At 34.3% G+C, this 14,178-nt stretch overlaps 1 protein-coding gene across 2 annotated transcripts in view; it reads left to right on the top strand.

Moving 5' to 3' along the window:
- The first annotated feature begins 11,660 nt into the window (after nt 1-11,660).
- Nucleotides 11,661-14,178, top strand: part of LOC115216343 (glucose-6-phosphate isomerase) — an 82,857-nt gene continuing 80,339 nt past the window's right edge. Inside the window, exon 1 of one of the 2 annotated variants that reach the window (XM_029785586.2) lies at nt 11,661-11,897. In XM_029785586.2, the coding sequence (XP_029641446.1) occupies nt 11,761-11,897 (137 nt within the window). In that variant the 5' untranslated portion in view covers nt 11,661-11,760. The remainder of the gene's footprint in view (nt 11,898-14,178) is intronic. The other variant, XM_029785588.2, reaches the window with a different exon arrangement.

A 14,178-nucleotide genomic window follows, 5' to 3' on the forward strand; every position in this document is an offset into this window, starting at 1 on the left:
GACATGTTACTGATAACATGTGAGTATAGAGATAAAGCATACAGATTAACAACACACACACACACACACACACCACACACACAATATATATATATATATATACATATATATATATATATATATATATATATATATATATATATATATATATATTATACATATATATCTATAGATATATATATATGTTTAATATATATATATATATATACATACATACATATATTATATATACTATACATACATACATTCATATAAATATATATATATATATATATATATACATACACACACACACATTATATATAATATATATATATATATATATATATATATATATATATATATATATATATATATATATGTATGTGAATTATATATATATTATATACATACAACAAACACACACACATTATTATATATATATATATATAATATATGTGGAGGCGCAATGGCCTAGTGGTTAGGGCAGCGGACTTGCGGTCGGAGGATCGCGGTTTCGATTCCCAGACCGGGCGTTGTGTGTGTTTATTGAGCGAAAAAACACCTAAAAGCTCCACGAGGCTCCGGCAGGAGGTGGTGATCCCTGCTGTACTCTTTCACCACTCTAAAGGCGGTGCTCCAGCATGGCCGCAGTCAAATGACTGAAACAAGTACAAATATATACATAGACACAGACATAAACACATACACACATACATACACAGGGGTGTAGGTATACAGTTGCTTAATATAAGTGGAATGTTCTTTTCATTTCTCTAATTTTTTTTTCAGGATAAGAATTTTATGATTCTATGTTGTTTTTTTTTTTTTGACTAATTCTTTCGATAATCAAATAATCATTCCTAATTTCAGATTCCTAATTTCAGATATTTATAGTTGTGGTTGGAAATTGACTAACGATAAATGAGACTGGATCATCGAGCAGTATTGGAAAACAGAGAATACAGAAATGGCAAGACAGAAATAGACTGAGGAATTTCAAAGACCAGCTCCGTCAAGTTTAGCAGTTTATAGAATATGTGTCAAATTTGATGACTAGGGTCATCTGCAAAACAGCAATAAGGTAGTGATGACTTTTATTTCCAACAAATGGGGTCCCTCCACACTATACACTTGTGGTTTATGATTACCTGAACAAAGAGTTGACAAACTTATAGATCAGCTGATGAGGCCCAGAAGATTGGTCATCACGATCACCAGACCTCATGCACCTGGGCATTTTTCTTTTGGGGTGTTGTTACAGACAAAGTGTTTTCTAAAAAGGTATGCACTGTTGATGCTGTGATTGAATACATCAAAAAGCCTGCCAAGAAATTAATGCCAACAAAGAACTGTGTAGAAAGGTCTGCTTAAGTGCTGAATGTCGACTTCAAAAGTGCCCAAAGATGATATGGAAAGCCAGCAGTTTGAACACTTGAAAGACTGAAATAACGCGTTAAAGACCATAGAATCATCGAATTCTTCTCCTAAAACAGAAACAGAGAAATGAAAAGAACATTCCACTCATATTAAGCAACTCATATAAAGCAACATACTTGCACACACACATACACACACACATACATACATACACCATACATACATACATACATACATACATACATACATACATACATACATACATACATACACACATACATCTGCATACATATGCATAAGCATGCCCATATGTGTAGTATTAGGGATGTATTTTATTTGTTGAGAGAAGCCGCTAGCAGCGAGTGTGTGGTTGTAATATGGGGCATGGTTATCAAATATTTCCTCAGTGGATGAGAGGTCAGATATATGAATTGAGATACCCTTAACTATATTATCAAAGGTGGATTTGTAGTGATTGGAATTAGTGTTTAAGGTATTGGTTAGGTTTGTGATATAGGGAGTATTGGGAGGTTTCTAAGTTTAAAGTTACATCAAGAAAATTATTGGTTTTGTGGGAATTTTCAAAAGTAATAGATAGATTGAAGTTAAAGAAAAATTTGTGCAGATCTTTCCTAGTTCGTTCTAAAGAGGATTTATTTAAGCTTTTTGTGGTTAGCAAGGTGTCATCTCTGTAGAAGTCTCCCTTGATGTTAGGGAAATGTACTTGGAGCTGGTGGAGTATCTATAGTCCGGCGAGGTTGGTGACTTGGGCAGAGTTGGATGATCCCATAGTAATGTTAAATAATTTGTTAGGGTTATTGTTATAGTTATAGTGGTTGACCTGGCACCAAAGCTTGTCCTTAAAAGAAATAAGAGTTTTATGGGCATTAAGGATTATGTTAATTTCTAGTGGGGTTAGGTTAGTTAGATTCTTAGCTAGAAGGAGCACTGGACACTCTATTCTATGGTATACACCCCACTTCCCACTAAACGTTAAGAACTTACCTAAATCCTTTCTTAATATACTAGACTCCAACTTCCCTCATCAACATAAATATTACTCTATCTTTAATAGATCTACCTTAAAGCTCTCCTACTCCTCCCCACCCAACTTTGAGTCTATCATAACAGCTTCTAATAAGTGGAAACTTTCTCTCTATTATCAAAATTTGGATTGTAACAACTCTGAATACATGAGCACCCAACATATACGTAGCTCCATTATCGAACCCTATACTTTAGACCACCATGGAAACCCTACCAATTCCACTAACACTAACCAGAACACTACTACCAAAACTTCCAACACTATTACAGACAGGATAAATAACAACAACGATAGAAATAATAATGATAAGAGCAGTAATAATATTAATAACATGGACCAATCTATCACCATCTCTAACCTCTCCTCTGACAGTATTACCCCCTCCATTCCTGAGAATAATCCCTACCATGTATCTGCCATCCCGGGACCATCTGCCCTCTACAAACCCATTGCAAAAGGTCTACTATAATTTATAAATGCACTGTCCTCAACATGTTACACAATTTTACAACCATATATATGATCAACTAAAAATCTTAAACAGCAATATGCTGTACATCTTTGTGAATAGACAGAAACTGAAAGAAACCCGTCATATATATGTATATATATGTATATATACATACATACATACATACATACATACATATATATATATCATCATTGTCGTTTAACGTCCACTTTCCATCCTAGCATGGGTTGGACGCTTTGACTGTGGGCTGGCAAACCAGATGGCTGCAACAGGCTCCAGTCTTGATCTGGCAGAGTGTCTACAGCTGGATGCCCTTCCTAACACCAACCACTCCGAGAGTGTAGTGGGTGCTTTTACATGCTACCGGCACGGGGGGAGGGGCAGTCAGGTGGTACTGGCAACGACCTCGCTCAAATATTTTACACATGCCAACGGCACAGGTGCCAGTAAGGCAATGCTGGTAACGATGATATATATATATATATATATGTATGTATATATTTATGAGTGTGTGTCCTCTATGTTTGTCCCCCCCCCCATCGCTTGACAACCGATATTGGTGTGTTTATGTCCCCATAATCCAGCAGTTTGATGAAAGAGACTGATAGATTAAGTAAGAGGCTTACAGAAAATACGTCCTGGTTAATTTCTTCAACTAAAAAACCTTTTAAAGCGGTGCTCCAGCATGGCCGCAGTCAAATGACTGAAACAAGTAAAAACATAAAAGAATATATATATATATATATATGTATGTATTGCTGCAGCTGGAAGTTCCTTAAATCTTATCAGTTTCTGGTTTAGATAATATTTTTAAAATTTGATTTTTTTTTTAAATTGGAAATTTGCTTTTGCAGATATTCAAATCTCTTGATTTCAAAGAGTTAATATCCAGAAGATTTTGTTAAAAGCCCTGTTTAATATCAACACCTGGCTTTGGGGTTCTTTTAGTAGAGTTCATTCTGATGTAGGTATTTGGGTTATTTCTCTAGCTTGAGGAATAATTCCTCCCTCCCATCACATTTCGATGCCCTGTAAAGGGTCATAGGCACTACCCCCACCCCTGGTTCACTGACAAAAGAAAAATAAATACAAGATTCCCATTTCAATGTTATTTGTAGCTGTTTTGTCTTGGTTTGTATACCCCCAGGGGAGAGAGTTTTCAAGGTGTTGTTTGTTCATTAGAACTAATTTTTAACATTGTCATAGACATGAGAAGAATAATTTGTTATAGAAAATTCTAACCCTTCTCCATCTAAGAAGTGACCTTAATAAACAGTCAGGAAAGGAATGAGGAGAAACTTGATACTGAAGATTTGGTGAAAATATAAGTATATAAAAAATACTGTGAAATCTTTGGTATATTGACATAGAATCATGACTTCAGATGTGACAGAGAGATATATAGGAAGAATTTACGGTGGAAGCCCTCCTCATCTCACTACAAGAAGTAGATAAATTTTGATAGTTAGGTGACCTAATTTATACTGGGGGCTGGCTGTTGTAAAAGTATATTAAGTTGACTTAAAAGAAACAAAAAAGGGGTTAGAGAGAGTTGGGGAAGCTATTGACTCTGTTAGCAGTAAGAAAAATAAAGTTTGTACCTGGTTATTCGACTTGCTAGAAATAGAAGCCAAACTCCCTCAAATAAATACTATTTTCTTTTATCTTTTACTTGTTTCAGTCATCAGACATCAGCCATGCTGGGGCACCCCTTGGAAAATTTCTAGAGGAATAAATCAACACCAGGACTTTTTTTTTTTAAAGTTTGATACTTATTCTATTGGTCACTTTTACCAAACTGCTAAGTTATAGTGGCATTAGTACACCAACAATGGTTGTCAAGTGATAGTGTAGGGGACTAAAATAATACAAAGACACACACACACACATGCATGCAGCCATATATATGTATGTATATATATATATATATATATATATATATATATATATACACATACATATATATACACACACATATATATATACATACATATATATATATGCATATACATACATACATGCATACATACATACATATATATATATACATATATATATATATATATATATATATATATATATATATATATATATAATACCAATTAAGGACTGAACACGAAAAGTGGACAGTCAACATGCTAGATATAGACGTCAAATCGCCATTCACCACAAAAGATTATGTTTTCAGATCAAACTGTGTTGAGTTTGATCTGAGAACATAATCTTTTGTGGTGAATGGCGATTTGACGTCTATATCTAGCATGTTGACTGTCCACTTTTCGTGTTCAGTCTTAATTGGTATATATAATATTTTAATCTTCGGATTCTTTTTTAATATGCTAGACCACTGGTCTTAATTGATAAATATCAATTTCTACCCTTAATTAATATATATATATTATATATATTATATATATATATATATATATATACATACATATACATACATACATGCATACATATACATAGATATATATATATACATACATATATATACATACATACATACATATATATATATATACATACATACATATATATATATATATACTACATAATACATACATATATATATATATATATTATATATATATATATATAATATATATAATATATATATATATTATATATATATATATATATAGTATATATATATATATATATATATATATATATGTATATATGAAGGCTTCGAATGTCCCGTCCGTGTTTTTGGGTCGTCTTCTAAATGTTTCATGTTCTTGTCCCAGTTTGTATTTTTTTACTTTTACATATATTATATATATATATATATATAATATATATATATATATATGTATGATGGGCTTCTGGTTGGCCCGAGGCTATAGTAGAAGACACCTGCCCATCATGCCATGCAGTGGGACTGAACCTGGAACCATGTAGTTGGGAAGCAAGCTTATAACTACACAGTCACGCCTGTGCCTATTGTTTAAAAATGAAAATAAAAATGCATTGGACAATGAAATCCTTGATATATAAAATGACAGGATGGTCATCACTTCAATGCTTTCAACTATTGACCTACTTAATCAGGACAAACATGAGCAACAATAAAAGGCTTCTCTCTCTGTTCAATTGGTAGATCAGGCATGTCTAACTGCAGAGTCTCTATGAGCTGCATTGCTCACTTACATGTTGCCATGGGGCAACATATTCTTAAACATGTTTACAACAAAGATTTCTGTTATATCAATTCTTTATTATTAGGTAAAAAATCTTTCAACCCTTCAGTATTTAACCCTTTAGCATTTAAACCGGCCATATCCGGCCAAAAGTATTCTGCCTGTTTTATGTTCAAACTGGCCAGATCTGGTCTCTCACACCAACCCTACAATATCATTTTAAAAATTAACAGCTACCTCATCAAAATCTCATAGCTACAAGATAATGGATGATTAGTTCAAAACAATGTAGATAAAAAAGGATTAATTTTGGCAGAATAATGCAAACACTAAAGGGTTAAACCAGTCGTATCTGGTCTAAATATTCTACCTGTTTTATCTTCAAACTGGCCAGATCTGGCATCATGCTCCTGTCCTACAATGTCATTGTAAAAATAACCAATTGCATCATCAAAACCTCAAAGCTAAAAGATAATAATATAATAATAATAATAATGAAATTATTGTATACAGTGCTCAGGTGCACCGCAACTTGTCAAAAGTGCGTATAAAGCATATGCATTAATATACAAATGTCTGGGAAGTGAATAGTGTATGAGTCAGATACATGCTTGCGTGTGTATGGAAGGGAGAAAATCAGGTGTAGTGTTGACGAATCTCGTGAAGCATGGAAGTTTTGAAGGATGCAGTGCTCTGACAACTAACAACTGATGCTGGCAGTTTGTTCCATGCTTCAGCAACTCTTAGTGTGAAAAAATGTTTCCGAAAGTCATGGGAGCTGTGCTGTTTTCTGACTTTGTAAACATGTCCACAGGTGTTAGACAGGTGGAGTTTGAAAAAGTGCTCAGAGTTATTGTTGGTAAGATGGTTAATAATTTTATGGGTGTCTGCCAAGTCAGCTGCCAGACGTCGGAGTTTCTATGTATCCATGCCCAGGGAAGTAAGGTGTTCAGAATATGGCAAATGCCTGATAGAGGGTATTCTCTTGGTTGCATGTCACTGAACAGTTTCCAAATGATTAATATCCTGGGCAAGATAGGAGTTCCAGACCGGTGATGCAAATTCCAGGTGAGGCCACACCATAGCTATATAAAGCCTCATAGATAGCTGGAGAGCGGCTCACAAAGGACTTGGTAAGTGATGCCAAGACACCCTCAGCCTTCTTGGCAATTTTAGCAATGTGTTTTGTCCACCACAAATCGCTGTCAACAATAATGCCCAGGTCACGTTCACAAGAAGACTTTTTGAGATTAGTGTTGTGGATTAATTCAAAGCGATATGAATAAATAAGTGTTTGACTAAATAATCTGAATACCAAAGGGTTAATACCTTTATTTGTTCATCAATAATCCTGTTTTTATTAATCAAATTATTACCAATTACTTTATTAAGAATTTTTTGGGGTCTCCCATTTTGGTTCTTGAGGGCTGCATTCATGTTTGAAAATGGCTGCATGTGGTCTGTGGGCCACATGTTTGATATGCCTGTAGTAGACTATGTGATGCCACTGCAAGGTAGCATGGACTGGGTACTGAATGTGAAGGATCTGAAGAAAATAAGCATTAGTGATTATTGACCTGTAGGGACACGGTATCTTGTTATGCAATCATAATATCCTACAAAGTACATTGATACTACGATATCTATTAATTGTATAATGCATAAGGTTGTTTACATCAGGCATCTCAGATATAAAGTATCATAACAAAATCAGTGCTGCCTATAATTTCTGTTGAAAATCTGTGGAGATAACCTTAACAAGACAGCTAGCATACTATATTACTCAATGTGTAGTAATATATATATATATATATATATATATATATATATATATATATATATATATATATATGTATACACACATATACATATATATATATATAGAAGGGATTTTGAACAAATGCATTGGTTTATTATTACTGGTGAATGACTCTCCCAAGAAACAAGATTTATTTTCACATACAAATTCATATCAAGAAACTTGCAAAACAAGTACAAAAATTAAATATATATGTATATGTGTATATATATATATATATATATATATATATATATATATTATATATATATATATATATATATATACACACACATATACATATATATTTAATTTTTGTACTTGTTTTGGAAGTTTCTTGATATGAATTTGTATGTGAAAATAAATCTTGTTTCTTGGGAGAGTCATTCACCAATAATAATAAACCAATGCATTTGTTCAAAATCCCTTGTCTATTGTGAGTCAATTGGTTAAATATCTAACCAACTAACTAATCAATTGTTTATTTCATGTGGTGGTTAAACAATCAATTGGTTGTTTGCTTGCCAAAGTCCTTTCATCATTGTTCATGACCATTACCCACTCTGAGTTATTTTACTTAGCTCATTTTTTTGCTCTATTCATTTTGCACACCTAAATCCCTTGGCTATTTGAAATAGATTTCAACAGTTGTCCTGCCGATGATGCTTATTAAGGCAGAAGCACATGACCATAACTGTCCTTTTTATCTTTGGACAATAAGCCAGTCCTTTTCCTTAATGGCATTGTCAGCTTGGAGAATACTTGACACTTGAGATTATCTTGTATCCTCATATGGAGCTGTTCACAATTGCCATTTGTTAATTATAATACATCCTATTAATGCAGAGATAATTTTAATAAAACAAGAATTTATGTTGCATATTATCATATTTGATATGTATATGTATTTATACATACATACATACATACATATATATATATTTCATATATATTTGATATATATATATATATATATATATATATACACACACCCATATATATTTATTATTATTATTATTATTATTATTAATATATATATTATATATATAGGCACAGGCGTAGCTGTGGGGTAAGAAGCTTGTTTCCCAATCCCATGCTTCCAGGTTCAGTCCCACTGTGTGGTACCTTAGACAAATGTTTTCTACCATAACCCTGGGCCAACCAAAGCCTTGTGAGTGGATTTGGTAGATAGAAACTGAAAGGAGCCCATCATGAGGACATGTGTAAGCTTGCAAGGAATGAAGCCAGTATGCTCCACTGGATGTGTAATGTCAGTGTGCATACACATCAGAGTATAAGCGTCCTGAGAGAAAAGTTGGACTTAAGAAGCATTAGATGTGGTGTGCGAAAGAGACGGCTGCACTGGTATGGTCATGTGTTGTGAATGGATGAGGACAGTTGTGTGGAAAAGTGTCACAACCTAGCAGTTGAGGGAACCTGTTGAAGAGGTAGACCCAGGAAGACTTGGGATGAGGTGGTGAAGCACAACCTTCAAACAGTGGGCCTCACCAAGGAATTGACAAATGACCAAGACCTTTGGAGATATGCTGTGATTGAGAAGACTTGGCAAGTCAATTGGGACCAAAACTGTGGCTTATGCCAGTGTTGTATAACCAGCCCATTTAAGAGTACCTTCAATCATTGGATAATAAACTACACTTGTGAAGACCTGTTGAGGCAAGTGAAATCATTGTTGTGGCTGATGACAGTACCACCTCATTGGCACCCATACCAGTGGCATGTAAAAAGCACTATTTGAACATGATCGTTGTCAGTGCTGTTGGACTGGCTCTTGTGCAGGTGACACATAAAAGCACAATTTGAGCATGGTCGATGCCAGTTCCACCTGAGTGGCATGTAAAAGCACCCAGTACACTCTCAGAGTGGTTGGCATTAGGAAGGGCATTCAGCTGTAGAGATTTTGACAGATCAGATTGGAGCCCTCAGTCAAACCATCCAACCCATGCCAGCCATGGAAAGTGGATGTTAAACGATGATGATGATGATGATGATATATTTAAATATATATATATATATATATATATATATTAGTTATCGCCATACTAATATGGCATTCTTATAAAAATAAGAATAAAGCTGTCCGCTTATTAGCTCCATGAGGCCATCGCCTTAAGTTAGCTATTTGATACACAAACTGTATCCATATAACCTTTGAACAAGGGAGGTCAGTCGCTCCACACTACTTGGCCGGCAGCTACAGACGCGTTTCGGGGTATTGCTCCTTTTCAATGCAGCGTAGCCAGACCAGTAGGTGTCGCTTCTGACAATCTCTGTTCAAAGGTTTTATTTACCTAGCTTCGGTGGAATACATCCACTTGTTTTCAATAATAGAAATATTAAAATTACTAAGTCTCTCTAAAAGAGAACAACGGCAGCGTTCCCGGAAAATATTAGTTATCGCCATACTAATATGGCATTCTTATAAAAATAAGAATAAAGCTGTCCGCTTATTAGCTCCATGAGGCCATCGCCTTAAGTTAGCTATTTGATACACAAAATGTATCCTTATAACCTTTGAACAAGGGAGGTCAGTCGCTCCACATTACTTGGCCGGCAGCTACAGATGCGTTTCGGGGTATTGCCCCTTTTCAATGCAGCGTAGCCAGACCAGTAGGTGTCGCTTCTGACAATCTCTGTTCAAAGGTTTTATTTACCTAGCTTCGGTGGAATACATCCACTTGTTTTCAATAATAGAAATATTAAAATTACTAAGTCTCTCTAAAAGAGAACAACGGCAGCGTTCCCGGAAAATATTAGTTATCGCCATACTAATATGGCATTCTTATAAAAATACCCCAAAACGCATCTGTAGCTGCCGGCCAAGTAGTGTGGAGCGACTGACCTCCCTTGTTCAAAGGTTATATGGATACAGTTTGTGTATCAAATAGCTAACTTAAGGCGATGGCCTCATGGAGCTAATAAGCGGACAGCTTTATTCTTATTTTTATAAGAATGCCATATTAGTATGGCGATAACTAATATTTTCCGGGAACGCTGCCGTTGTTCTCTTTTAGAGAGACTTAGTAATTTTAATATTTCTAGTATATATATATATATATATATATATATATGTATGTATATGTGTGTGTATGTGTGTCTTTGTGTCTGCTCCAGCATGGCCGCAGTCTAATGACTGAAACAAAAGATAAAAGATACAAATATGTATGTATGTATGCATGCTTGTACATAAGTATGTATGCATGAATGTATGTATACTTGTATATATGCATGTGTGTGTATGCATGCATGTATGTATGCATGTATGCATGTCTGTATGCATGCATGCATATGTATGTATGTATGTATGTATGTATGTATGTATGTATGTATGTATGTATGTATGCATGTATGCATGTATATAGATAGATAGATTGATAAATAGATTGATAAATAGATTGATAGATACATACATACATACACACATACATACATATATTGATGTGATCTGAAAGTAGGTACTACACCCTTAGCTTTAATATCCTTTCGGCGTCGATGACTGAAATACTACTGGCGTACTGGGTCAACCTAATCGAAATTTCAACCCAAAATTTCGAGCCTTGTGCCTAGAATAGCAAAGAATATGATCTATAAAAACAGTGAAATCAATGTTGTTAATGTAAAAAAATTAAGCGTATATACGTGTAAATAATTAAATTAATCATATTTGTTTAATAAGTTTCTATTTTCATTTTGTTGTACAGAATATTTTTTTTAAAATTTGCATGAAAAAAATAAAAGAAAGCATTCGGATAAGTACCTTAACAGGTTTTGTTTTTAGTGGCAAACCCAAAACGAGGTTTGTCGTAAGCTACAACATCATTTCTGTTTAGATAGTAGAAGAAGGTTAAGGTTAAGCTAGCGTCATACAGAAGAAGCAAGGCTACCGAAGGACATTGCCAAGGTCGTTGCCATCATAATCATGTCTTGTGAGCCGAAAAACGAGTTGACAGCTGAATCTGCTTGGCTAGATCTAAAAGCCTACTATGACCATCATGGATCTTATTTACATATGGATGAAATGTTCAAAAATGATCCAGATCGGTTTAAAAAATACAGGTTTGCTCCTATTTTATATATATATATTACTAACGAAATCATGCCCCTAACGATCTGGGTTCAGATGCCACCGACACCACCTTTGCTTTTCATAATTTCGTGAAGGGTCCCGTAAAATACTTGCCAATAAGAGTAGATTTATATTTCTATCACATCCTAGACGTGAATGGAATTGCAACGGAATGTAACGACAGATCCCCCTGCTCCCTAAAATTTGCGGATTTCCATATTAATTAGAAATCGTTATTAAATCCCAATATCGTCAATTCGTTTTAACTCTTTGATATTTGCCACAAGGTTTCGATTCTTGATAGCCCGCTAGCTAACCAGAAAACACCCGTTCGCTATTTCCACTTGTTGTCACCCACGTCACTTAAAGTCCATCAAGGCAAAAATACTTGAACATACAATATTATTATATGTCACTTTATGCATACCTGATAGTTTGTATTGACGCAGGAATTTATTAATTAAATACAATTTTTTTGTTTGTTTTATTTTTTTGATTTTTGTACTGAAAAAAAAAGAAGAAAAATGCTTATTTCTTTTTATTTTTTACTCTTATCGTTTAAATGCTATATCTCGTTTTTATTAATTTACTATGGGTTACTGAGATAACATCTATTCTACCTGATTGACGAGAAAGGAAAGAGAAAAAGACGGAATGGTTACTGCTGGGAGATAGGTCTTTGACTTATATAGGTCTGCTAGACGAAGGCTAATATTATGTGCGGGAAAGGGGATAAACCACAAGAAATAGCAAAGTCCCAAGACAAATATGAGAATTTTGTTGAATACTTTGCCCGACCCAGATTGTTATTTGCGACTACTGTCTCTGATTTTTACAAACACAGCTAAAACACCAAAACCAAAACAGCAAAAGAATGTCATTTTATTAATTAAGCTATTTAAATTAAAGTAAGAAGGTGGGGAATTAATTTTAAAAAGAAACGGTATGGGACAGGAGAATGACAATAATTAAATATATTGATCTAACTTTAAATAATGTATATTAGTGACGTAGACGATAATATATCCTGTCTTTAAATAACCCTAGCTCTAATCTCAGTTAAATATTGGATAGCAAGCATTATTGAATTTAAATTTAGAACTGATTGTAATGCTATTAGAAACAGCTTCTTAATTTAGAATGAAGCTTAAGTCATTAACTTACTCAAACATTGTGTCTACATGTTTAAAAACAATAAATATATGCTTCCAGTGACTCAATCCATTGCAATTTACCTTTTGTTGTTGTTGTTGAGCCACAAGACAGCACTGCTACAGCAGCAGATCTATACTCAAAAGCGTTCCATCTGTGACTATTCCGTCTTTTCCCCAGACGTTGATGGGAATATATTGTTCTAGATACACTGTGTCCTTTATTTTTTAAGGTAGCATAGGCTGGGGAGTGTAATTTGAAGGAGATTTAGCTGCTGTTTCTAGCAGGTCAAGCAACCACATAGAGACTCGCACTTGTGTTATTTCGTTTACAATGCCTGCCTTCTATACGATTTGTTTATATTTTCCTGTTGGGAGTGGTTACCTGTTCTGTAAAATTAAATGTATCTTGATAGTTTATTTACTGTTTTTATTTCATTCTAAATCGTAATGCATATTTTATATATTTCTCGATTTAAAATGATAAAAAAGATATTATTTTTTTGTATCGAGGATGTGAATTTTTCTTGAAACATGAGCTAGGTGTTGTCATTTCTGTTTTATTTGGCAGAATTGTTAGCGCGCCAGACAAAAATGCTTTGCAATATTTCTGAATCTTTTACTTTCTGGGTTCAAATTCTGCCGAGGTCAGCTTTGCCTTTCATCCTTACTGGATCGATAAAATAAAGTACCAGTCAAGTGCTGAGGTCAATGCAAGGGACTAACTCCCAACACATCTCAAATTTTAAGCCTTGTACCTATGTTAGAGGCGTGCGCGCATATATATATATATATATATATATATATATATATATATATATATATATATATATACTGCAGAATCGTTAACACGCCGGGCGAAATGCTTAGCGGTTTTTCGTCTGCTGTTATGTTCTCAGTTCAAATTCCGCCGAGGTCGACTTTGCTTTTCATTCTTTCAGGGTCGATTAAATAAGTACTAGTTACGCACTGGGTCGATGTAATCGACTTAATCCCTTTGTCCTTGCCTGCCCCTTCTATGTTTAGCCCCCTGTGGGCAATAAAGAAATATATATTTGTACTGCGTGCTTGTCCTTCTTGTTGTTATAAAGCAGACTGAATGCTTTGGCCAGATATGGTC

Source organism: Octopus sinensis, linkage group LG10 (assembly GCF_006345805.1).
Source record: "Octopus sinensis linkage group LG10, ASM634580v1, whole genome shotgun sequence".
In the NCBI taxonomy this organism is placed as follows: Eukaryota; Metazoa; Mollusca; class Cephalopoda; order Octopoda; family Octopodidae; genus Octopus; species Octopus sinensis.